We start from the raw sequence: 24,519 nt of genomic DNA, 5'->3' as shown, positions 1-24,519 counted from the left end.
CTCTGCCTTCAGCTCAGGTCTTGATCCCAGGGTTCTGGGATGGAACCCCGTGTCAGGCTCTCTGCTACACCGTGAGCCTGCTTCCTCCTCTCTCTCTGCCTGCCTCTGTGCCTACTTGTGATCTATCTCTCTGTCAAATAAATAAATAAAATTTTTAAAAAATTAAAAACAAAAAAACAGTACTGGTGTTAGCCAGACACATAGGGCAGAGTTTTCCAAAAAAATTAAAAATGGCATGTTTAAGGGCCCTGAGGCTAGAAGTTATTTAGTGAGTCTAAGGAACATAGAACAAGCTAGTAGTAAGATTGGAATGTAGAGAGCAAGGAGAAAATAGCACGATGAAACTAGAATAGTAGTAGGGCCTTCTGGGCCATGTTAAGAAATGCCAACTCAATTCCAAGAGTGAAGAGAAGCCATCAAAGTGGTTTTGCACAAGGTTGCTCTGCCCTCAAGCTGAGTAGTTTGGTAGACCAGAGATGTGTGGGGGTGGGGCATGGATCATGTTGGTGAGGGTGTGGGTTGTGTGCAGTAGGGAACGCAGTGAATGGGACAGAAGCACTTTGAAGATCAGTTTCTCAGGCCTTGGGTGACTGAGTCTGAAACGTGTCTCCAAGGTTCTGCCATTGCAGACATGGATATAAATGAAGAAGGATCTACAGAGAAGATAAGCAAAGATAAAGAAGATACAGATCTACAGAGAAGTGGGGTGTGGCTGTTGTGGAGATTCCTATAGTGATGATGATGATGATGATGATGCTGATGATGATAAAATAGTAATAGTTACCTCTAGGGGGCGCCTGGGTGGCGCAGTCAGTTGAACTTCTGACTCCGTTTCTGCCCATGTCCTGAGCTCAGATCTGTGAGCTCATGGACCTCGCTAATTTTAAAATGGTAATAATAATAGTTATCCATGGTAACCTGATCCAGGAACCTAACAGTAATACTATGAGCCAGAACATCTTGTATAAAGCATTGTGCTAAGTCCTTTACATAAATCACTTCACACAGTTTACCAACAGCCTCTGATGTTAAGACCTGCCATGCCTACCGAAGCATTAAATCCAAGGCCTTGCCAACTGGAGCAGAATGGCTGAAGTCCACTTTCCCTTCTTCCTCCCCTCCTTTTTTATTTGTTATGGACTCGGCACTTTTTAGAATTTAATGTGTATAATCCGTATTTGTCGTTATTTTTTATGATCATGCCCCAAACATAGCCAGCCATGATTGTGCTGGCTTCTTTATCTGTTTGACGTATTCCCGTGTGTGTGTGTGTGTGTTTGCTTCCCCCCACCTTGTTTTTAAGCATTCCTACTTATAAAAGATGTTCCAGGTTCACCTTATAATTTCCTTTTTGTGGTCCTAGAATCACCCTTTCCTCCCAAAAAATTCTGGTTTCTCTTAGTAGGGAGTGAGGAAGAGCATTTTAGAAATCAAGATCTGGGTGCTAAGTATGCTGATTACTACTGGGGTTTCTGCTTCTAGGCCCTCTGACAACAGAGCTAGTAAATTACATAATTTTTAAAGAACTAGGTGTTCATAACAATACCTCAATTTCCACTCCCTCAGAATTCTTCCTCTCCTCCTATTCCATAACTGAATCACTCTTCTCCCACAGCAAGAACCTCTATTTTAAACATGGATATATTTACTTGGTCTCTCATACAACATACACATATTGTAGTAATTGTTTGAAACAATTTTGTGTATGTTTTATGATAGACCAACACTACAGTAAACTAAAAAGCTAATTCAATATTTCTTTGCAATTCTTTTTATACTCAGAATCAGTCTCCCAGAAGATATTAAAAACTCACATGGGTCTTTTTCAAGTGGTTATATTAACTTGAAGTATAGTTGTATTGTTTCATCTAGGTTCATTGCTTAAGTCGAAAAAGGGAAAAAACTAAGAGTTTTAATTTGTACAATTTTAATGTGTAAAACTTGAGGACCAGAGAGAACCAAGAACAGAGACCTTTTAAGAAATTGAGTGACCACAGATATTCAAATGGCCTTTGACTTATACTCCAGTAACTACCAGTTAAGTCTTTGCCTAGACCCTACCTGCTAAAATTGGAGTTCATCGTAAGTCGTAAAGGAATAAAAAGCAGTTCAGAAGATTCCACTGACTTTTTCCCCTCTTGCAGAGCACTTGCGGAGTTCAGTGATTGATCGGAAAGACTTAATCATCAAAAGGATTAAGCCCAAGCCCCAACAAGGGGATGACATCACCGCGGTGGATGTGGAGAGGCAGATCGAGGCCTTCCGTGGCCGCCTGACCCAGATGCTGGGGGAGCCGCTGGCACCCCAACTCCAGGACAAGGTGCACTTGTTAAAGCTCCTGCTCTTCTATGCCGCCGACTTGAACCCTGACACAGAGCCTCCTCCAAAGAACTGGAGCAACCCCTGAGGTCCTTCGAAGCACTGAACACCAAGAATACCTCCTGAACTCCAGCTCCAGCTACCTGGAAGTTCTAGAAGTATCTGAAGTAGTTAAAAATCTTACAGGACCAAACCTGTCTTATTTATCTGTAGGTTATAACGACTTTCTAACTCTTTAGTAAATATCTTTTTTTGATATTCTATCCTAGCCCATTCTCAGATATGGCTTAAATATACAAGGTGTATATATTTTTTCATAAATTATTTATCTATACTTTTTTTGAAACAGGTAATACTATATGTACTATATGTTTAACATTTCCATTCAATATGTGAAAAAAGAAGCCCTCTGCTGAACAAATTCTGGACATCAGAGTATGTCATTTGAGGTACAGACAACCTGTTTCAGAAGAGAAAGAGAGACTCATTTCTCCCTGATGAAACACAAACATCTTCTATTAGAGCTGTTATATTGCCTATGAATTTGACTTTGTGGCCAGTCTGTTAAGATCTAATGTAATGGGGGTGGGAGGTAGAAACAAAAGGACTGAGTGTATTACAAATAATTTGATGTTAAAAGGATACAATAAAAAGGCAATGGTTTTTCAAAATAACCAAGTTTACCGTGCTTAGGTTCTATGGCTGTGAGTAGGCAGAACATAAGAACAACTCTTAAATTGAAAAAAAAAAAAAAAAAAAAAAAACTGTCCACATTTGAGAAAGCAGTTTAAGAAGTTTGTTTATTGTCAAAACAAATAAGAGATACAAGCATAACAGAAGACACAAATAAATTAATTATTTTGATCATTTTAGACTCCAGGGCTTCTCTATGGAAAGGTCAGCTCAGCTCCTTATGTAGACATGATAGTATCCAAAAAAAACACAACAGTCTCCTCAGAGAGACCGCATTTAAGACAATGACTGAACACATACATGGTGAAGAGAAATAGAGTGGCTTCCTTAGTTCCTTCCCTCAGTAACTTACATATTTATAAAAGTATGCAGCTCTTTATTGGGGGCAATGGTTTCATACAGAAAAATTTTAAATTCTTGCACTTCCCAGGAAAAAAAAAAAGTTTTATTCCTGACCTGAACAAGAAAATCAAAATAGGATGATGCTAGTTTCACGTGAACCTCAAGACTACCATCTAAATGTAGGTGCTGCCTTGTGCATACTTGAAAAAAGTTTAACATCTATTTATCTATACCAAACCAGTAGACTGAATTTTCTTCCTTAGGAAGTCTTCAATCAAATTGGAGATAAATTATTTTCATTTTAAAAGTGCAAAATAGAATATGCAAGACTAGTGTTTATTCTGTGATACAGAAAAACGAAGCATCCCTCCCAATAGCACTGGCCAGAAGTGCTCTTGTAAGAAGTGGCTACAGGTGAGGTGACCCGGAAGGCTACCAAACACAAGAATGCTCCAGTTCCGGCCCAGGAAGTGGGGGGTCCCTGCCAAGTCTGGCCACCAAACAGATCTCAGGTCCCCCAGCTAACAAGACTGGAGCACACAGAAGTGCACAATCAAGAGGGTCAAAGTCTCAGCTAGTTCGGGCACAGCTCTACTCCATGACTAGGCCACGCACATGTTTACAGTGGTAAAGAAGTCAAGAAACCTAAGTTCCGGAACAACACAAACGTTATTTACCTAGTAAGCAATGATCAAAGTTATTGTCTAAGGTAAATGATAACAAAAATGGTCATGAGATCCCCCATACATCACTTAAACCATATAACATGGTTTCTTCCACACAAGGATAAGCTTTGCACTAACATTTCTCAAAAACCAAGTATACCTCCAGCTCTAGCATTGGTTTAAGAGGTTTTAAAAGAAAAAAAAAAAAAAAAAAAACCCTTTCCTATGTCAAAGCCAAGGTAAAAGGGGAGTTGGGTACAAGATACTCTCTATCCAGAGTTTCTGGAATACAAAGAGCTCTAGAAGCCAGTGGGTGTGAGCACATTTAAGTCACGGGGTTTGAGGTTATGGGTCCGTGCCTGTGGTTTCTTCCCTTCCATCACTGGGATGTCCATCTTTGGTGGCTTGAAGGTTGCTGGATCTTCGGCCATTCGGGTGGCCTGGACACGGATCAGTTCCATTGGAGAAGGCTTCTGGGCTCCTCTGTAAGCCTGGGTGGCAAAACCTCCTACAGAAGTAAACCAAAAAGCAAATTATTTCAAATTGGTAGGCAACCCCCAATGGACATGGTAAAATGCCATCCACATGGGTGTTTTTGGAAGGAGCTGCATTACCTGAATCAGACTTCTGGAGGGATCTCGGTCCAAAGAGGCTCCATTTATCTGCCATGTTTTTGTCCTTGTCCCCACCTGCAGAATCCATGGTGCCAGGATTTGGGCCAGGTAAGGCTGTGGAAGGACCAGAATTGAACCAGCCTCTGGAAGACAAAGAATAAGGCATATCATTATATCCTCTTCCTATGCCTCTAGAAGCGTCTCATGCTGAGAGACGGAGAACTCCACTCCCCCTGTTCCCCCCGAAACCACTAGGCTTAAAGTCCACTTTCGTATGCAGCATTAGCTTTTCTAGAAGCACACTGCAGCTCGGGAGGCTCATGAGAAGGGCTCACCTGGACTTCTGTTTAGGGGAAGGGTGGGGGCTGCTGCTTGGGGTGGACTGGGCTGAGGCGGACTGCTTCTCTTCTCTCGTTATCTCTCCACTCTGTAGCTTTAGTTTCTGTCCAGATGGGTAAGAAGAGAAACTCTTTTAAAATGAAAGCAAATATAAAATAGCTCCTTTGGGTATAAATAACTTGGTTCACACTTCACTTCAACTTCAGGCAAAAGGAACCACGTTAGTACGTAGAATAATTTTGGATTATAGAACAGATATTCCTTGATTTTGCCATACTAGACAAATCCATCTTTAAGAAAATCTATTCATTCTACAACATATCTCAAACAGCTCTGTACTAAATATCACACTAGAGCTTTTACTTTTGGAGAAGTAATTTTTTCATACTTGCCCAGTAAAGGGAAGAACAAGAACTCAAGCTGGAGACATTGCAGGCCTTTTAAGTAGGGCCTTGAACTCTTAGGCTGCTTCTTCTACCAGGTACAAGCGCTGACCTTCCCAGTGTCTTAAAGCCAAGAAGACTCAGGCATGCTATTCCTCTCCAGCTAAATGCTTTCTCTGTGGCGCCTCTCTCTCTTCCCTCCCACAGCCAGTGACTCTGGGTTCCCTGGGCATTGTAAACATGCCTCTGACATACAGACTAGCTGTCTAGAAAGAGAGAGACAAGTCAACCTCTCAGTTCTTCTAGATCAAGCCCCCGCCCCCACTGTCTCTGTGCTCCATGTCTAGTAAGTCCAAGCTATATTTCAAACAAATGAACATGTCTAAATGTTCTCAAACATGCACCATATCAATTTACGTGAGATGGCATTTCAGCCATCCTCATGTTCTACTCGTGTGGCCAAGATGCAGAAAATGAGCCAAAGTCAACTCTACCATTATACAGAGAACTGCCCAACTGAGGAATTCTAACTCACACCTCTCCTGGGAAGTTCTCAAAGACTGAGAGTCTCCCTCTGTCTTGTCTGAGAGATTGAGCTGGTCACCAACCCAACCTTGATCCCCTGCGGCAGTGGTTTCTAAACTTAGAATGCAAAGAATCATCTGAGATGCTCACTGTGAAATGCAAACAGTCCACAATGTCTTCTATCCTTGGCCATGGGCCACCAGATCCGTATTATTGCAGAGCCTTCTATATGTTGTGTATTGGGAGCCCCTTCAGGATCCAGACTCTCAGACAACTTTGGAATATGGGGGGGAAAACACCAGGAAATAGGGAAACAGGAGACCTGAGTTCTAGTACTATGACTGGTTAAATATATGACATTGGATTGGTCTCTGCATTTATAAGATATAAACAATAGTATCTACCTCCAGGATCAATACAAAGATTAAGTGTACGCAAGTACCTCACAGATCACTATGAAGTACCAACTGGCATTCTGCAACAGAAAATGCCTTGAAACTACGTCATCCATCGACTGTTTGGTTGTTATTAACCTTACCAAAAATCATTCTTCACTCGTTTACAATTTTAGAAATGAAAAGGCAGAAACATTTCCATTCTACATCTGATTTTAATTTTGTAAAAAGGAAACACAGAGCATGATCTTCCTTTCCCACTAAAGTGTTACCTCTGTTAACATTACCTGGTTCTCCTTTCTCCCTCAAAGTTGGTCACTCTGGTACACCAAGTACCCGCTTTGTGGGCCCTAATGTGCTCACACACAGCATACCTATAAGCTCCAAGTCTCAGCTGCTCCTCCTAACCATAAGGAAACAAAGCAGATCCCTCCACTTTATAGACAGGTAAGCAGAAACCACAGACTAAGAGCCCTGGAGCTTTCAACCAGAAAGCACCCCCATGGTGGGACTAAACCAGAGCTGAACTGCTCACCTAATGCTTTCCACTGCTCTCCACATCCCCCAGCTAAGCAAGCCAGTAACGTCTAAACCATAGCCGCACCTCAAGCTATGAACAGGGAGGGCTTTTTTAAAGTTCCTAAGAAACAAGCTTACGTGGAGCGCTTCTGCCACTCGAAGGTACTTGGTCTCCTCGGTGGTAAGGCCCTTGTGGGGTGTGTAGCCAGCATCGCTCAGCCCTGCCTGCTGCTCAAAACGCTGAATGCTCTCCTGGGTCTGTTCTGGGAACAGAGGAGATGATGGTCATACCCATCCCCCCCACCACCACAAACTGGGGGAGTTCAACACAGACAGCCACTCTTCTCCCCAGAAGCAAGAGACCAACCACACTGACCACCTGAGGAAGAGGGGTTCCCCAGACAAGCATCACAGCAGTAATGCTGAACCTCATACAAAAGTTCTCTAATGAGAAGGAAGCCCTCCCTTACACCATGCTAAGAACAGGTTACTCCTGAAGGGAGTGTCAGGTAACCTCCAGGGAAACACTCCTCACCCTCCTTTACTTGTGCACTGACATTTTCTTCGTACTGAGAAACTCAGCATGGAGAAGGCAGCTGACATTCCGGAAAGTCCAAGTTCTCCAAGCACAAAGCTTCCTCAGCTTCAACTCACCACCCACACACAGACTTCCACCAAAGAGAAACGTGCCACATTTTGGCTGCATGGCACCAACATGCCAAGGAGATCCAAACCACAGAGAACATGCCTTGGACTGGCCAACGTTTCTCACGTATGAGTTCTGCCATCCCAGCACCTGGCGTAACAGACGGGCCAAACTCAGTGTTAGCTCAGTCTGGCCTGACAGCTCACCAGTAAGTCAGCGAGCCTGTGAAATGGCAGACAGCTGCATTTTTGCTTCCACGGCACCCACACTACGTAATCCACCCCTTCACACAGGAATGTGGCGGCTGTGGACCCAAAGCCTAGATGCTAGATGTCCTTTATGACTTAGTCATTCCCCTCCTAAGGAACTCTTTTATGATCATTAGAAATCGAAGCAAAGGGAAAAAATGCATCAAGATGTTTTCCAGTCTTACCAGGTAGCCACCTGAAGATGCAAAAAGCAGGAAAGGATTTAATGAGTACCAGGATTTTAAATTCAAGTTATTTTTTTGTTTTTAATTTAAGACCAGAGCAACAAAGTTCATGGAAATACTAGTTAAGAAAAATAGGATGGTATGTCTACTCTACCTGTGACCATATAAAAATACATTTAAAAGTGGAAGCGACGAGACCAGGCAAGTGTCTGAGTGACACAGCACACTGGGCTGCCAGCACATTCCGTACAGTGAGGGACAGTGTTTTCAATGACCAAGTGACCCTGTACTAAGAGAGCGTAGGCTGAGCTCTCAAGCCCTGCCACAGTATATCCTCAAGCTGGCAACACACAGGGAGTTATCTGCCGAGTCCAGTGGTCCTTTACGTTGGAAAAAACAAGAGTCTGAGTAAGAGTCTGGACTCTTAGTTCTTCAGTGAATTCTCCAGAACTGCCCGAGACAAGCAGATGCCTTCCTGGAGCGGATGAACAAGAGCTTCTGACCTGGAAACTGAGCCAACCAAAGCACCTCTATGTGCCACGCGAGCTACTGCAGACAGGCAGGGCTGTGCATCTGATAGATGGTAACTTCCCACAGCTTCCAGAAGCGCCCTCCAGAACTGACAAGTTCCCTTAATTTGTTACAAGGTTTTAAAAGAGAGGAAGAAAAAAAAAGGGAAGAAAAAGAAAAGCAAGCTCTCTTATTCCTGGTCTCATTAGAACCGCAAACCACACATTCTTTTTTTTTTTTTTTTTTTTAAAGATTTTATTTATTTATTTGACAGAGAACACAAGTAGGCAGAGAGGCAGGCAGAGAGAGAGGAGGAAGCAGGCTCCCTGCTGAGCAGAGAGCCCGATGCAGGACTCGATCCCAGGACCCTGAGATCATGACCTGAGCCGAAGGCAGCGGCTTAACCCACTGAGCCACCCAGGCGCCCGCAAACCACACATTCTTAAGGCGAAAGACGCTTGAGGCACCAAACTTGCCTCAGGTCCAGAAAGAGAAACAACTTGGAGCCTTTCAATTAAACAAAAAAAAAAAAAAAAGAAGAAGAAGAAGAAGAAGAAGAAGTAGTGCAGGCAGGGCAGGTGGGAGATGCTATGGTGTGTCTCCTTCTCCAGGACGGACTGGGAGTCATGGCAGTGGCTCCCAGCCACCAAGCACCAGATTCCTTACTTCATGGAGAGGGAAACAACCTCAAGAGTTAAGTCATTTGCCCAATGCCACACTGACACATATGGGAAAATAAGACCATCACCAACAGAGCAACGAGAGGGAACCTAAATTAACCGAGATGATTCATATAGGGCCAATCTTCCACCTAAATGCATCTCCAGCACCGGTGTGTGAGCGACCATGCTGACAAGCGCCAGGCTGTCAGGCCACGCCATGCAAAGGTGCAGACGCTGCGCCATCCCCCAGAGCCAGCTTGCAGGAAGCCCCAACTCCTCCCACCCCCACGGCCCTCTATTCTGAGGATGCAAAGTGCTTACTTGTGATCAGAGAGTTCATGATGACATGAGTCGCTTTAGCCTTCACCACAGGGGCCTTGTCCGCACCGTCAGTGGCCGATGACAGGGTCACGGCAGGGGAGGAGACACTGGCCTCCCCTTCCTCCACCTGTTCAAGAGAGGTAAGGAGGCACTTAAGCTGGGCAGGGGAGTCACACAACCAGATTTACTCCTTTGGGGAAGAAGTACTGAACTAGGGCGCCTGGGTGGCTCAGTGGGTTAAGCCGCTGCCTTCAGCTCGGGTCATGATCCCAGGGTGCTAGGATGGAGTCCCGCATGGGGCTCTCTGCTCAGTGGGGAGCCTGCTTCCCCTGCCTCTCTACCTGCTTGTGATCTCTCTCTCTGTCAAATAAGTAAATAAAATCTTAAAAAAAAAAAAGGAAGAAGAAGTACTGAACTACTTTTCATCTGATACATAAAGAAATAGCTGAAGGGGGATTGGCTGTCTCCAACTAATTACATAGGTATTATCTTTAGTGACAACACACAAAGACATTATAAGCACAGTGTGAATCTATAAACATGGGAAAGCCAGAATTTGAAACTCTTGAGGTCTACTACCTTCCCAGCCCCTGTCTGTCCAATATCCTATACTACGGTGTCCCTAAGAATGCAAAAGAAACTCTTGTTACTAAGCCCTGACCATGTACCAGGCACTGTGCTGGCTTTTGCTTCATCACTGCATTTACTAAGTGGTTCTCGAACTTTGCTGAGCATCAAAATCCCACAGGAGGACTTGTTAAACAGACTGCTGGCTGCAGCCCAGAGCTGATTCGGTGCGAGGGGAGGATGCAGCTCAAGAATTCATGTTTCTAACAAATTCCCAGGTGATGCTAATGCTACTGGTGCCCAAGACCAAAAGGTTCAATAGTCTTTTAAAACAAACCAAAATAATGATCATGATCATCATCATCATCATCTAAGTAGCTCCCAGTCTTTCACATGAGAGAACTGAGACATAGCACCTTCTGTCATCTAAACACTGGGCACTAGGCTCAGGAGTAGCAGGGGGAAAAAACTGTGTTTATTCCGTTCTCTGCTTCTCCAAAGGAATTGAGGAGAAAGATGGTCCAAAAGGAGGACAGCAGAATAAAGTCCTGAAATGCTGCAACCCTGTTACAAAATAGGATTTACATCTTTTAGCTGTAACCCTACTTGAATAAAAGGGATCTCTGCTTCCTTACTTGCAGCATGGTTGTGTTTGGGAATGGAGCATCAGGACTAAAAGAATGCATGTAATGAGTCAAGCCAAGCTTTCCTCTGAGAGAGCAGCTGTTCCAAACTGTCAACGGTTCCAGCTAGGGCACGAGAGAAAACTGGAAGCCCATCCTTGCCCAGTGGAATAAGCAGCAGCCTTTACCATGAAATGCGTGTGCTCCGCCAAAGTACTCTAAGAAGCCAAGCTGGGGGCGCCTGGGTGGCTGAGTCGCTTAAGCATCTGACTCTTGGTTTTGGCTCAGGTCATGGTCTCAGGATCACGAGATCAAGCCCCAAGTCCAGCTCCATCAGCATTGAGTCTGCCTGAAACACACTCTCCCTCTGCCCCTCCCCCCACTCATGCCTCTCTCTCTAAAATAAATAAATAAAATTTTTAGGGAAAAAAAAGGAAGAAGCCATGGTTGTTTTCTGCCCTTGTCCCTTGAGTCTGCTGCTCTGGCCTCGCAGCCAGGCTGCCAGGCCCCTTCTCCCTAGCACTACCTTGACTTTCAACACTGAATGGTTTCTCTTCAACAAATGACTGGATCAGATTTCCGTAGATAACTGATCTAGAAAACTTCCCCCAGAGCTGTAGGGGACGCTTTCGTAGAAAGAAGCTCCCTATTTTGAGAGCTTCATGGGCAAGGGAAGAGGGCCTCATTGGAAAGGAAGGATTAAATACAGCTCTACCAAGTGAAAGTTTAGCAAGGAGCCAGGAGTCACACTACCCAGTATGTCAAGCCTTCTAATCTTCTTCTATGTAATCCCCACAACACGTCCATGCCATAAAGTATTCTCAGCTCTCAGATGAGAAACACTGTGACTCAGGGGCAAAGCTGTGTCCCCAAGGTCATTGCTAGTACACAGTCCCTTAGGGGACTCACACCCAAGTCTGCTTGAGCAGCTGGTTACTGTGTACTTCCTGCCATGCCCTAAGCTGTCACGGGGCTCAAAGTTCAGTGAAACTAGCTGCAGGTTAAATGGCCTTGCGGAACTTGGCAGGCCTAGTTTATTCAGGCATGCTTGGTGGCTGGAGAGTCAGAGGTGAGGGAGACACACAGCCCCTGCAGTCAGGAAGCAAGTCTGCCACAAGCATGTGAGAACCTATGAGGCCAAACTGCACAAAAGCGCTGGAGAACAGATCAAGGTGCAGTTAGGGGTGTGTGTATGTGTGGGTGTGGGTGTGGGTGTGTGTGTGGTGGGCCTTAGGAAAAATGCAGCCTTTTTTTTTAAGATTTTATTTATTTAGTTATTTATTTTAGAGAGAGAGAGAGAGAGAGAGAGAGCAACCATAAGCAGGAAAGCAGAATGCAAAGGGAGAATCAGACACCCCACTGAGCAGGGAGCTCCATGTGGGGCCCGATCCCAGGACCCTGGGATCATGACCTGACTCAAAGGTAGACTCTTAACCAACTGAGCCACCCAGTTACCCGAAAGAAGAAGCTTTTACGGAAGATGGCAGTGGAAAGAGGCATCTATCTGAGGCAGGAGGAACAGCATGAGGAATAGCACAGCATGTGTTCAGAAAAGAGCCAATTTTCCCCCAGTCACCCAATGAAGATTTTTTTAGAAACCCACTTTATGCCGGGTCCTCTGTTAGGTACTGCCGATGGGAGTACAAAATGGGCCATGGCCCTGACCTCAAAAAGCTAATGGGAGGTGATAAAGTAATGTAGGGATTACAACATGGGTCTGTGGTATAGGGAAGAGCTCAAAGGGAAAGGTAGTAGTCTTATCGGGAGGATGGAGGAAAACCCTCACAGAAAAGACGTCTGAGCTGAGACTTAAAGGATACCACTTATCAGGCAGCTGGAGTGAGAAGAGGGGTAAAAGAATAGGATTGGGACTATAAACATGCCAGGCAACGAGCAGTGTGACACCAGACTTAGAGGCGTAAGATACTCAGTAAGTGCAAGAAATCTTAAATAATTTGCGTGGTTGGATCACCCGGCAGAGAGATGACACAGAAGAGTCTCAGGTAGCAGACATGACCATTCTCATTTGAATTCACAAGAAAAAAAAGGCCCACCAACTCCAGCTGAGGCACTGAACACATACAAGAATTGGTGACCGCCCAATTCTGTGAGGGCCAGAGCCACTGAAGGCTTCTGGAGCAGAGGAAGGAAAACAAAGAGGTCAGGCTTGCCAGAAGCAGTCAGTGGCGTCAGGTACCTTGGCGAGGTGCTGATACTTGCGCTCTGGAATCACTGGCTTCCAGGGGATGCTGCCCATGTCCGATGGAGGAGGAGTCATGGGTGTAGGGTCCTCGAGGGCATCATCATAGCTGAATGCCCGGCGGTACATCCCGATGGGCAGGGACATCTTGCCTAGAGGCCCACTAGGCCCAAGAGCTAAGAACAGAGATACCTGTCAGGACGGGTTCAGCAGTTGAACACGCTAATATCTTTAAATTCATCTCTAGGCAGGAAAGCTCTGAAACACTTATTCTTGGACAGAGCCATAGCTCATTCTGGAATAGCTAATCCACTCAAGGAAAAGTAACAGTACTAAGTCCTTTCTTTATGAAGGACACCTTGAATTCTCCACTTTACCCATTCAGAAGCCCTAATCCATTTTTATGAAGTAGAATAACAAAGTTCAATTTAAATTTACTTGAGCAAACTCATACAACTTCAAAGTACAGTTTGGAATCAAAATCTAAACCTATCTGACTTCAAAGCTTATGTTCTTTATGCCACAGAAGCCACCCTACACAATGCCAAGGTTCTCAATTCACGCAGGACTAAAGATATGAAGTTGTTGATCCCATTTTATAGATAAGGAAACTTAGCCCCAGCGGTATAAAGTGATTTGCCAAAGCTCATACAGAAAGTAGCCAGCGGGGGCTCAACTGCAAATCTTCTGCCTTCCCTATCTAACTCTACCAAAACAAAACAAAACACAAAACAAAAACCCAAAAACAAAAGTGCTATTACAAGAAATATTTAAAACAATTTGCTGTCCAGTGTCACCTCTAGTTTCAAGTATTCTGTATGATTTAAACACAGAGCCAATTTCCGTCACTGAAATTGTTGGCAACCACTCTCACTGAACGCTGGCAGGCGCTCCTGCCATTCCAGTTCACTGGAAAGGGCTGGCGGAATGTCCCGCGGTGACGCAGGCACCCCACTTCAAGGGCACTCTCAGTTCTGCCAGGCCAGGGAGCAAAGTTCATTTTGCTTGCCCGCTAATCCTTTTATAGCAGAACATCAGTCCAGATCCTGCCTTCAGCATGTTTTCCTGCTTAAAATTATACCATAACTCTCTAAGGCATCAACTTCAATGGCAGTAAGTCCCAAACCCACAAAGACACTTCATTTAAATAGCAAGGGGAACAAGCAGCTATTATTTTTATTACTATTAATAATAATTACTAACAAATCCATAGAAATAAAGAACTGGTGGTTGCCAAGAACTGGCACGGGACAGATAAGGAGTCATTGCTAATGGGCACAGGCTTTTCTTTTTGGAGTGATACAATGTTCTGGAATTAGATGGTAGTGATGGTTGTACAACCATGGGAATATACTATATTATACTACAGTATAGTATAGTATAGTATATACTATACTATACTATACAACCATGGGAATATACTAAACATCACGAAATTGTTCACTTTAAATGGGAATTTTATGACATTTGTATTCTCTCAATTAAAACAAAGGCATCAGCAAAGAATGATTACCAAATACCTCTCCTTGCTGGCCAGCCACAGCCCTCATCTTACCTGATCCTCAGTAAGTAGTTATTCTTCCCATTTTCCAGCTCAGGAAACTAAGCATAGGTTTTAAGTGACACCCGGCATAACAGATCTAAGCCAGTGCTCACATTCTACAGGCAATACTCCACACTCCCCACACTACAACGCTTTAACCTTCTGAGCATACTCTATGGCCCAGGGGGTTACAGGGAGTTTATGGTAACCACAGCAACAGTGAAAGACAAACTAAAACACAAACGGATGATGTCAGAGACGAGAGATGGATACACATCAGGAGACATGGGGGAAATGCCCCTATTAATCCACTTAATTTGGAAGCAATTTTGAAATATCCTAAAGCCTCCTCCCAGCAGCCATCTGACAGCCCTCCTAAAAATAATAAAGCCAGCTAAAATTCAGTAGGTAATATACTCCTACAGACAGAGACCAAAAAAAGTTGAGCAGTAAATATATATTCATCATTAAATTTTAACTCACATTTCCATGTATGTAATGCTTATCTTCAGAGCAGCCTTGAGAGAGAGGCACTATCTTTACTGAGAATCAGAATTTGAGTGATGCAGATTTCATTAAAAATCACTGGCCCTTCCCACTAAAACAGTCCTGGGAGGGATCAATGACTTCAGTAACGCAGAAAGTATTGCCCTACACAGACCCAGGATTCATTAAACGTTACCGTGAGCATTTTCCTAATTCCCCAAGTTTAATCTGCCTTTCGATCAGGCTGGAGACTTTTTGCCCAGACCTCTGTTCTGCCTAACCCCAATCCCCTCCAAAAAGGGGAATACGTACATATTACAAGAACTACACAACTTATTCTGGATTCTTATTTGATATCTGTAGGAAAGTGACAAATCTGGCATACCTTTAAGTATGAAATGACTGTTCTCTTTCAGTTTAGGGTTTGGGTTCATACACTGCCTGGGTGGTTAATAAAATAATATTTAAATTATGCCAATCCATTAGATTTAAATACTTGCCTGGTGGCAGAAAGTAACCACTAATACACGTTTGAAGAAAAAAAGTGGTTTCTATTTAGCTTAAAACATTAAGGGCAAAGTAAGACTTTATCAAAAAGAATTAAGTTTACCAGGCACTTCTGGTTGTCTCGAAGCCATTGAAAGACTGGGATCCAGATGCTTTTTCTATATAGAATTCGGAGCTGAGTCCCTGCCACCTAATAAAAATAACAAAGGGCATTTTCTTACAGTGAACACCAAAAAATAGCTCCAGTGCTGTTCTTCTGACAGGCACACAGAGTTTTATGGCTTGTTTACACGGCTGAAGCACACATAAAAGAGCCAATGGGTGACAAACATGCCAAAGGAGATTAAGAAAATTTTTTTAAGGAGAAAATCAAAGGTCTCACCTGTGGCTGATATTAACACCTGTGATATGACAAAGACACTATATGTGGTAGAAAGGTCACCTTACCAGAGTGAAATGATGTGATGATTGATTATGATGACAGACAGGTATTAACGAGGAACATTGTCCAGCTGCTGCACATTAGTAAAGCTGTTCAGGAAGAGTCCATCCATTTCAGAGGTTCTAAGAGTGACAAACAACTAGCATTGGTATAGCCCTTCAGAGTCTGCCAAACACCTTCCTGACCTTCATGTATTCCCCACAACCTTGCAAGAGTGATTATACACATCATTCTTAAGTAAGTTAGGACTTACTTAACCAACTGTAAGATGCTATTTACCATAATGGGTAAATCCATCCTTTGTTGCTAACACTAATACTCCTAAGGGTTTTAGACAACACTTATCTTGTGTTTTAACCCTGCCACAACTCTGCAAGGCACGTATTATGTATCCCCTAAAATTTTAAAAGAAGGAAACTAAAAATCAGGAGATGTGATTATGTGATTTGTCCAAGGTCACAGATAAGTAGCCGATCTGCAAGGCTTCACCCCCATTTTTAGGGGTATTAAAATAAAGCCCTGAAAAAGCCAAGTTATTTGCTTTTCAGCTTGCAACACTGTCCCCTCCACCTGATTAAGTTCAGGGGACAAACTAGTTAGTTCTTCATTAAAGAGCATCGTAGAAACCAAAGTTCAGCCATCCTCCGGGTCCAGGAAGCATTCCGACCCACATACATCCTTTCCACTTCCCTTTCCCTTTCCCTGTTCCCACTCCCCCGCAGAGCTCACGCGACTCCACGGAATACGGTACAGAGCCACCAGGATTTGAAAGGCCAGGTCTGACCCAACCCCCCTCCGACCCGGCGAGACTAAGGAAAAGATTAAGGCCCGGCCCTGGCACAAGCTGAAGGTCCTCCGAGGGCAGGGCAAGGCGGAGGCATAGGGGTGAGGGCGAAGAGGTCCCGGCCTAGGCCAATCTGAGGAAGCCGGGTACAGGGGATGCAGGGGGACCCGCAGAGAGAAGTCCCACTGGGAGACCCCAGAAGGCGGGGCAGGAGAGGCAAGGGGAAGTCGGGCCGAGGTCTGCGTCCGGGGAAGAAAGAAAGGAGAGGGACCGAGAGGCCCCGGGTCGGCTCCTTGGTGAAGGATCCAGAGACGCGCCCCTTCGGATGCTCGAAGGACAGAGCCCCAAGGAGGTCCAGGCCCCGTCCGTCTGATTACCTGTTCTTCCGCCGCCGCGAGGCTGCCTGCGGCCCGAGCTCTGGCACTAAAGAGGCTCTGAGGACCCACGTCTCACGAGACGCTGCGGCGCAGTATGGACCCAAGCCATGGTGTGAGCAGCGTTATGCCGGTGGCAACACCGAAGGCCCCAGGTACCAACAAGGGAACACAGGCCGCCGGGCCAGCCGGCAGCTTTTCCGTAAAGCTTTCCGAGGTCTCTTCACATCACGCGAGACTTGGCCCAAGAGGCCCTCAGGGCATGCTGGGAGCTGTAGTCCAAGGTCGGGAAGGCTCCGCGACTTCATTTGCACGGTGAGTTGGGGGACTAGTTCCGAGTGTAGAACCAGCCAACTCCCTGAAGAAAAGCCACCCTTTTTCACCATACTCTGCCTTGGTCCGCGACAGGCTGAGGAAGATGGAGATGGCACTGCAAAGTGACACCCTCAAACTCGTTTCGTGGAGGTGAATTTGGGGCCCAGAGAGATGAGACCTCACGTGACCGAGAAGAGGTGAAGTGAGCAGGCACCCCCTTCCAGAAACAGCTGGGTTAGGCAGGGTTCATACTAACAGCACAACCGAGGAGCGCCTGCTCTCCTTTCGGTGACGTGGTCCTAATATCATTTCCCTTTTACACTAAGAAAAGTGACACTTGGAGAGATGACATATCAAATGTCACATCCCGAAGGAAGAAATCTTTTTTCCCCCTAATGTGTTTACAAAATATGACAAAACAACAAGGTTGAGGAAGTAAAAGAAGATGAAAAAAGAAATCTATCCCCTTTTCTTTTTGCTTGTTTGTTTTTTTCAAAGATTTTATTTATTTGACAGAGAGAGAGATCACAAGTAGGCAGAGAGGGAGGCAGAGAGAGAGGGGGGGAAGCAGGCTCCCCTCTTAGCAGTGAGCCCGATGCGGGACTGGATCCCAGGACCCTGAGACCGTGATCTGAGCTGAAGGCAGAGGCCCCAACCCACTGAGCCACCCAGGCTCCCCTATCCCCGTTTCTACCCCACGTCCAAAGCTTGCCGTCAGGGCTCATCTCAGGGGGCCTCTGAGGCCTGAAGGTGGATCTCTCGTTTAGACTCTGCCTGGGACCTTTGCTGGGCCTACTGGAGGCCCCACAGGCTTGGCTCCTGCAACTTTAAACTTTGAGTGCCATTACCAAACAACAGTGCTTGAGCGCACCATGAATCCAAGTCTTTTATGATTCTAGAATTAGTTTATGAAAAGCACAATTACACTGCAGTGTGACTTTTATTTTATTTATTTATTTGCAGGGTGATTTTTTGCGTGTGTGTTAAGTGTTACTTTGGGAAAACAAAGTGTTACTTTGGGCATGGCTCAGTGAGTTAAGCAGCCAAGTCTGGATTTGGATTGAGGTCGTGTTCTCAGGGTTGTGGGATGGAACCTCCTATCTGCGCTGAGCACAGAGTACGCTTGTCGTTCTCCCTCTGTTCCTCCCACCCCCCTCGCTCACTCTCTCTCAAATAAATAAATAAGTAAATAAAATCTTTTTTTAGAAAACAAAACCAAAAGCCCCACAAAAATAAATAAATAAATAGTTTTAAAAAATTAAAAATGTTACTTTTGTTAATCTGGAACTTTTAAAATATGCTATAATTTTTTACGTTCTGCAGAAGTAAAGCTGTCCCCTTGCCTTCCTCCATCAAGAGGATAGGCTACAAGTAACATTTCAGTCAAGGGGGAGAAACAGGACTTTGCACCCTTATATAAATGATAAGCATCAGCTTGGGATTTTTTTTTTTTTTAGGATTTTATTTATTTATTTAACAGAGAGAGATCCACACTGGATCTGCCAACGCATCTTTTTTTTTTTTTTTTAAGATTTTATTTATTTATTTGAAAGAGAGGGAACACAAGCAGGGGGAGTGGCCTCCTGCTGAGCAGGGAACCTGATTCAAGGCTGGATCCCAGGACCCTGGACCAGAGAGCCAAAGGCAAATGCTCAGCGACCGAGCCACCCAGGTGCCCCGTGCCAAAGCATCTTACATTCCTGTTTCATGGGGGAGGAGGCAGGTAGCAGGACTGAACCTGCCTGCCTGCCTTTCTCTGGACATCTGCCCTCCCTGGCCAGTCCAAGCCCTCAGAAAGGCCCACTCCTTAGACAGACTTGCCAACATTCTCAATGACCCATCAGCAGACAGGAACTTGTTTACTGAGAAGGAAGCAAGTGGGGCATTTGCATTTCTGGGGTTTCTAGACTGGGAGCTAGCTCCATCTGGAAGCCTGCCCTGCATTCATCACAGATGAGGCATTCCCATTGCCCACTCAGCAGCAGAGAAAACTAACACTCTCAAGGGGACCTTGGCAAAAATACCTCAGCCAGGAAACGGCAGAGGTGAAATTCAAGCCCAGAGCTGAACACCCTGCTGATAGCTTGGCTGCCCGGTGTCCTTGGCCTCAGCTCCTCCACTTTTAATATCCCGGGGACAGGAGGGTTGAAGGCACCACCCACAGAGAAAAAAATTAGAAGTCACATCTCCCTCTAGTGGTGAGGGGGAGAGATTTCACTGAAGAGATTAAAGGAAGTTGTGTCAACTGTCAAGAAGGTCCTTAGAGAACAACTTCCCCAGCCTGGTATTATCACAGGTGGCACAACTAAGGTACAGAGGATAGAAGAACCAGGCCAATGTCACACAGTTAGCAGTTAATTAAATAGAAAAAGTGTTCTTGTGTCTTACTTAACGTCAGGCATGATGCTCAGAGCATGAGATCCACCAGGGAGGATATGCTCGCTTTGGCAGCACATATATTAAAATTGGAATGATACAGAAGAGATGAGCATGGCCCTGCACAAGGGATACACTGGGAAAGAGGACACTGCCCCTGCCTGTTATGAGCTGAATTGTGTCCTCCCAAAAGTCACATGTTGAAGTCTCAAAGCCTGGTAACTCAGAACAGAACAGTATTTAGGGATAAAGTCTTTAAAGGGTAATTAAATTCAAATAAATCTGGGGGGGTACCTGGGTGGCTCAGTCAGTTAAATGTCTGCCTTCAGCTCAGGTCATGATCCCAGGGTCCTGGGATCAAGCCCTGCATCAGGCTCCCTGCTCAGTGGGAGCCTGCTTCTCCCTCTCCCACTCCCCCTGCTTGTGTTCCCTCTCTCACTGTCTCTCTTTCCGTCAGATAAATAAAATCTTAAAATATGTATATAAAAAGTTGCTCAGCCTCACTCCAAATGCGAAAATACCAATAAACAAAGAGATTTGAGTTCATTTTTGTCAGATTTATAAAAGATTTTAAGTTTGATGATACTATATGTTGGCAAGAATATGGGGAAATAGAGACTCAGTAGCTTCTTAAAATGGATTACAAATTAGGACAACCGTTCCGAAGAGCAAATTGGCAATCTTAACTTTGAAGATGCACAACAGAATGACAGCAATTCCACTCCTCAGGATACACTTTATTTTATTTAAAGACTTTTAGAAAAGATTTTACTTATTTATTAGAGAGACAGAGAGAACAAGTAGGGGAGGGGAAGAAGGAGGGGAGAACCAGACTCCCTGCTGAGCAGGGAGGCCAATACAGGGCTCGATCCCAGGACCCGGAGATCATGAGACAAAGGCAGATGCTTAACCAACTGAGCCACCCAGGCCTCCCTTCCCAGAAAATACTTTGGGAAAAGTTCTCACAAATATGCTCAAGGAGACGCCTATAACAACCTTCACTGCATCACTGCTCGTGAGAGCAAAAATACGGTCAGCCCAAACATTTCAACGACAGAAAAATAAAAAAGTAAACTGTGATATAGTCACGCAAGGGAATACTACATAACGTTAGAAACGAATGAACTAGATCTCCAGGTATCAACATGGTCAGTCTCAAAAACATTATGTTGTGTTAAACAAAGATAATAGTATGCTACCAGCAGAGGCCACTTTTTTTTTAAAGATTTTATTTATGTATTTATTTACTTATTTATTTTGCAAGATTGAGAGCACGCAAGCGTGAGTGCTGGGTGGGGAGCACAGGGAGAGGGAGAGAATCTCAAGCAGACTCCGCACTGAACACGGAGTATGGAGACCCACGTGGGGCCAATCCCACGATCCTGAGATCATGACCTGAGCTGAAATCAGGAGCCAGCCGCTCAACTGACTGAGCCACCCAGGCACCCCTGCAGAGGTCACTTTAGGCAACAGGTTTGAGCAGTGGAAACATAAACAAGGCAAAAGGGCCCACAGTGACCACCAAGCTGAAAGAGGCTCATCAAGCGACCCACCTCAAAATAACCATAGGCCCTAACTGACCAATTACAACCAGGCGCAGTTCCAGAGGTTACAAAAAAAGAGAAAATTCCATACAGTCCCTTACTTCTTCGCCCCATCCTATAACTATAGCCCCACATGACCGCCTCATGGCAGACAGTCTCTCCTTAGCTGTCCTGCCTTCTGCTCCCTTGTGGTATATTCAACTTTTCTCTCTTTGGTTCTGCCTTGGGTGTATTCTTTCACCGCCTGCGCCGGCCCCCATTCAATCAGAATATGCCACATTACCATTTACGTATATTATTAAGCCAAAAAACATTTTGATATGTATTAATAAAATAAAAGTATTAAAACATAATGGGAATGATACACATCAACTTGGAGATCACGATTATCTCTGAAGATAGGAATAGCATCTCATTTATGCTTGAAATTTTTTTAATAAAAAAGTACAGCAAAAGGTTCATTCTCAAGTTTCGGTCAATACATGGGTATCTGAACATGTTTGTTTGACACATTTAATAATTTTAAAAACATTAAGAGCCGATTTTTTTAAATTTATTACTTATTTGACAGACAGAGATCACAAGTAGGCAGAGAGGCAGGCAGAGAGAGAAGGAGGGAAGCAGGCTCACCGCTGAGCAGAGAGCCCAATGCGGGGCTTGATCCCAGGACTCTGGGATCATGATCTGAGCTGAAGGCAGAGGCTTTAACTCACTGAGCCACCCAGGTGCCCCCATTAAGAGCTGATTAATTAAAATGATGAACAACTCAAGAGCTCATCTATGTGAAAATGAAACATCCTAAATTCCAACCGAGGACCCATGTGAGAGACTTCAAAGCCAATCCCTTGAGTTTTCCTTCTTTTTCAGAAGAAGAGTTTGATATAATGAGTGGACCTAGATTTCAGGGTCTGTATAGGGGGATACAACATATTAAGAGCATGCTTTTCAAGAAACACAGACCTGGTTCAAATCATAGCTACTTCATTTATTCATTAAATGATCTTGGAGAAACCATCCCCTCTCTCAAATTGGTTTTCTCTTTTATAAGACGGGGATAAGCTGACCAGAAGGCAGATAGCACAAACCAGCCCCAGATCCAGGGATACCTGAGAATCAAAGGGAAGCTGGCAGATCAGAGAGAGCAGCCCCGTGGCCATCAGCAAAAGGCTGGGCTTGGGTGTGGACAATGGCAACCCAGAGCCAAAGACAGAGCTCCAAGAAGGGAATCAGGCCCTGTTGGTTCTCGGACGGATAGACCCTTACTTCCTCCCTGCCTTGCACTGGGCAGACCTTGGCCAGTCCTGTCATCGTTACCAAGGGCTGAGAAGGCAGTGGCTGGGTGGGGAAGTCAGTAACAAACTCCAGTGCAGTGAACTGGCCGGCACCTCAGCAGCCTCTCCCACCACTCCTCTTCCCTCTCCCTGTACCCTAAGCACTAAGTTATGGCAATGGGCGTTAGTAAGAGACTTACCTGGGCCGCGAGGAAAAAGGACTTTCTCCAGAGATGCAGGCGTCTGCTCAGCACAGTACGAATTAGGGGTGCGGACTGTACCCCAGAGAGTCTCCTTCCCAACTCACCAGCAATACACTACACTTGGGCTATGCCACCTCCCCCAGGCACTTAGTCCTGGCCCCAAGGAAAGGAGCTCACAGGGGCAGATAAGAGATGCCTGAGGGGCACACACCCAATGAGAGAAAAGATGCCATACAGGACTACCTTATCCAAACACACCAGAGTTAATGGACTTGGCAGGACAACGAATGAAAATAAGCATTTAAAATATCACTCTAAAAAAGAAGAGAGAGGATTTTGGAAAAATGAAGGGGGAGACAAGAAATCATAAGGAACCAACTACAGAACCAGACACGAAAAATGTTATAGATGAAATAAAGCCCTGAAAGCCTGGGGTGAATAGCAGAGTGGGTATAGCCAAAGACCAAATAAACAAGTGGAAGACCAGGTTCAGAAAATTCCCTAAAAGGCATGACAAAGGTATAAATAACTGAAAAGCAAAAGGTTAAGCCAGTGTTCTGTGAAGCTGGCTATCCCTGAATAGCATGGCACATGATCTAACCAGGGGACACCGTGGTCAGGGACCCACTCCTGCACCTCTCACTGTAAAGCAGTTCCTCTCGTTGGATGCTATGTTGTTTGTGACTGCACCCCGTGGATGGGGCATACTTGATTCCCCAGATAGTGATGAGAAAAGAAGGAAGGAAGGAAGGGGGGAGGGAGGGAGGGAGGAAGGAAGGAAGGAAGGAAGGAAGGAAGGAAGGAAGGAATGAATTACAAAAGGGTTGAACACAAATATGCCCTGGACTTTAGGAATGACAGTACCCATGGATGCAAATGGCACCAGGATTCCAGCTCTGCTTTCTGACTTTGCCTTTCCCGCTCTATCTCAGCCTCTTTGACCTCAAGCCTTCTTCTTTAAATGCGGGGAAAATGGTTACCTATAGCTGGTAAGTTTTACTTCTTAATCCACCCAAGACAGATGGATCTCAAGATGCTGGGTACCACATTTAAGAATCCCATGGAACAGTCTCCTTGGTTCAGCTTGATCTAATTATTACTGACTAATTATTCATGCCAAGTGTCATATAAACATAGCAGGTTTTCAGGATGCCTGGGTAGCTTAGTTGGTTGGGCCACTGCCTTCAGCTCAGGTCATGATCCCAGCATCCTGGGATCGAGTCCCGCATCGGGCTCCTTGCTTGGCAGGGAGCCTGCTTCTCTCTCTGCCTCTGTCTGTTTATGTACTTGTGCGTGCTCTCTCTCTCTCTCTCTGATAAATACATAAAAATCTTTTAAAAAGCCAAAAACATGGCAGGTTTTCAGTTAATTCAATCATCAGGAAAACTATTCTCAGAAGATGAAGACAGACAAATGTTTGCACAGCAGTACATTTTATACCAGAACAAAGCCTAATGTACAGTTGATGTCTAGTTGGTTAAATGTCAGTTCCCTGCTGCCCTTCTTGCTCCATCATCAGAGACTTGCAGTACTTATCCTGGTGGAGGTGGGAAGCCACTGAGGAATTTTAACCTGAAAATGACATTGCCAGGTTTTCTTTTGTAAAGACGGCTGTGTAGCAATATGGAAGTTGGACTGTATAAGTAAAGTTGGCAATAGTTATCTTCACAGTTTAATCTTTATATCTTTTTAAAAGATTTTATTTATTTATTTATTTGACAGATAGAGACACAACGAGAGAGGGAACACAAGCAAGGGGAGTGGGAGAGGGAGAAGCAGGCTTCCTGCCAAACCCAATGTGGGGCTCAATCCCAGGACCCTGGGATCATGACCTGAGCTGAAGACAGAAGCTTAACGACTGAGCTACACAGGCACCCCATTTAATCTTTTTTTAAAAAGATATATTTATTTATTTGAC

General features: G+C 44.8%; 2 protein-coding genes and 1 non-coding gene across 5 annotated transcripts in view; 2 read left to right on the top strand and 1 right to left on the bottom strand.

Annotated features, from left to right (window-relative positions):
- SIMC1 (SUMO interacting motifs containing 1) overlaps positions 1-4,214 on the top strand; it is a 72,128-nt gene extending 67,914 nt beyond the window's left edge. For both annotated transcript variants that reach the window (XM_032336969.1, XM_032336968.1), the window contains one exon: positions 2,145-4,214. In XM_032336969.1, the coding sequence (XP_032192860.1) occupies positions 2,145-2,407 (263 nt within the window). In that variant the 3' untranslated portion in view covers positions 2,408-4,214. The remainder of the gene's footprint in view (positions 1-2,144) is intronic.
- Positions 3,100-17,116, bottom strand: KIAA1191 (KIAA1191 ortholog). 2 transcript variants are annotated; one of them, XM_032336970.1, is made up of 9 exons: positions 16,896-17,116; positions 15,740-15,856; positions 15,396-15,482; positions 12,754-12,932; positions 9,367-9,493; positions 6,933-7,057; positions 4,969-5,075; positions 4,634-4,776; positions 3,100-4,527 (listed from the first exon to the last, which is right to left on the bottom strand). In XM_032336970.1, the coding sequence occupies exons 3-9, from the start codon at positions 15,421-15,423 to the stop codon at positions 4,319-4,321; spliced, it is 918 nt and encodes a 305-aa protein (XP_032192861.1). In that variant the 5' UTR covers positions 15,424-15,482; positions 15,740-15,856; positions 16,896-17,116; the 3' UTR covers positions 3,100-4,318. The 2 variants fall into 2 exon arrangements, with proteins under 2 accessions (XP_032192861.1, XP_032192862.1); XM_032336971.1 differs by lacking the exon at positions 15,396-15,482.
- Positions 17,117-19,642: 2,526 nt separating this feature from the next.
- Positions 19,643-19,748, top strand: LOC116587414. Its single transcript, XR_004284429.1, has one exon. It is a non-coding gene; the product is annotated as a U6 spliceosomal RNA (small nuclear RNA).
- The last annotated feature ends 4,771 nt before the right edge of the window (positions 19,749-24,519 follow it).

This window comes from Mustela erminea, chromosome 3 (assembly GCF_009829155.1).
Source record: "Mustela erminea isolate mMusErm1 chromosome 3, mMusErm1.Pri, whole genome shotgun sequence".
Lineage (NCBI taxonomy): Eukaryota > Metazoa > Chordata > Mammalia > Carnivora > Mustelidae > Mustela > Mustela erminea.
This window is presented reverse-complemented; position numbering and strand designations above follow the sequence as displayed.

Bases quoted from the DNA above. Each gene is read 5' to 3' on its own strand.
- KIAA1191 (XM_032336970.1), bottom strand. From the start codon at position 15,423: ATGGCTTCGAGACAACCAGAAGTGCCTG. The intron at 12,933-15,395 runs GTAAACTTAATT...CTCTGTTCTTAG, and splicing joins GAGACAACCAGAAGTGCCTG to CTCTTGGGCCTAGTGGGCCT. The intron at 4,528-4,633 runs GTAATGCAGCTC...TTACTTCTGTAG, and splicing joins CCTCCAGAAGTCTGATTCAG to GAGGTTTTGCCACCCAGGCT.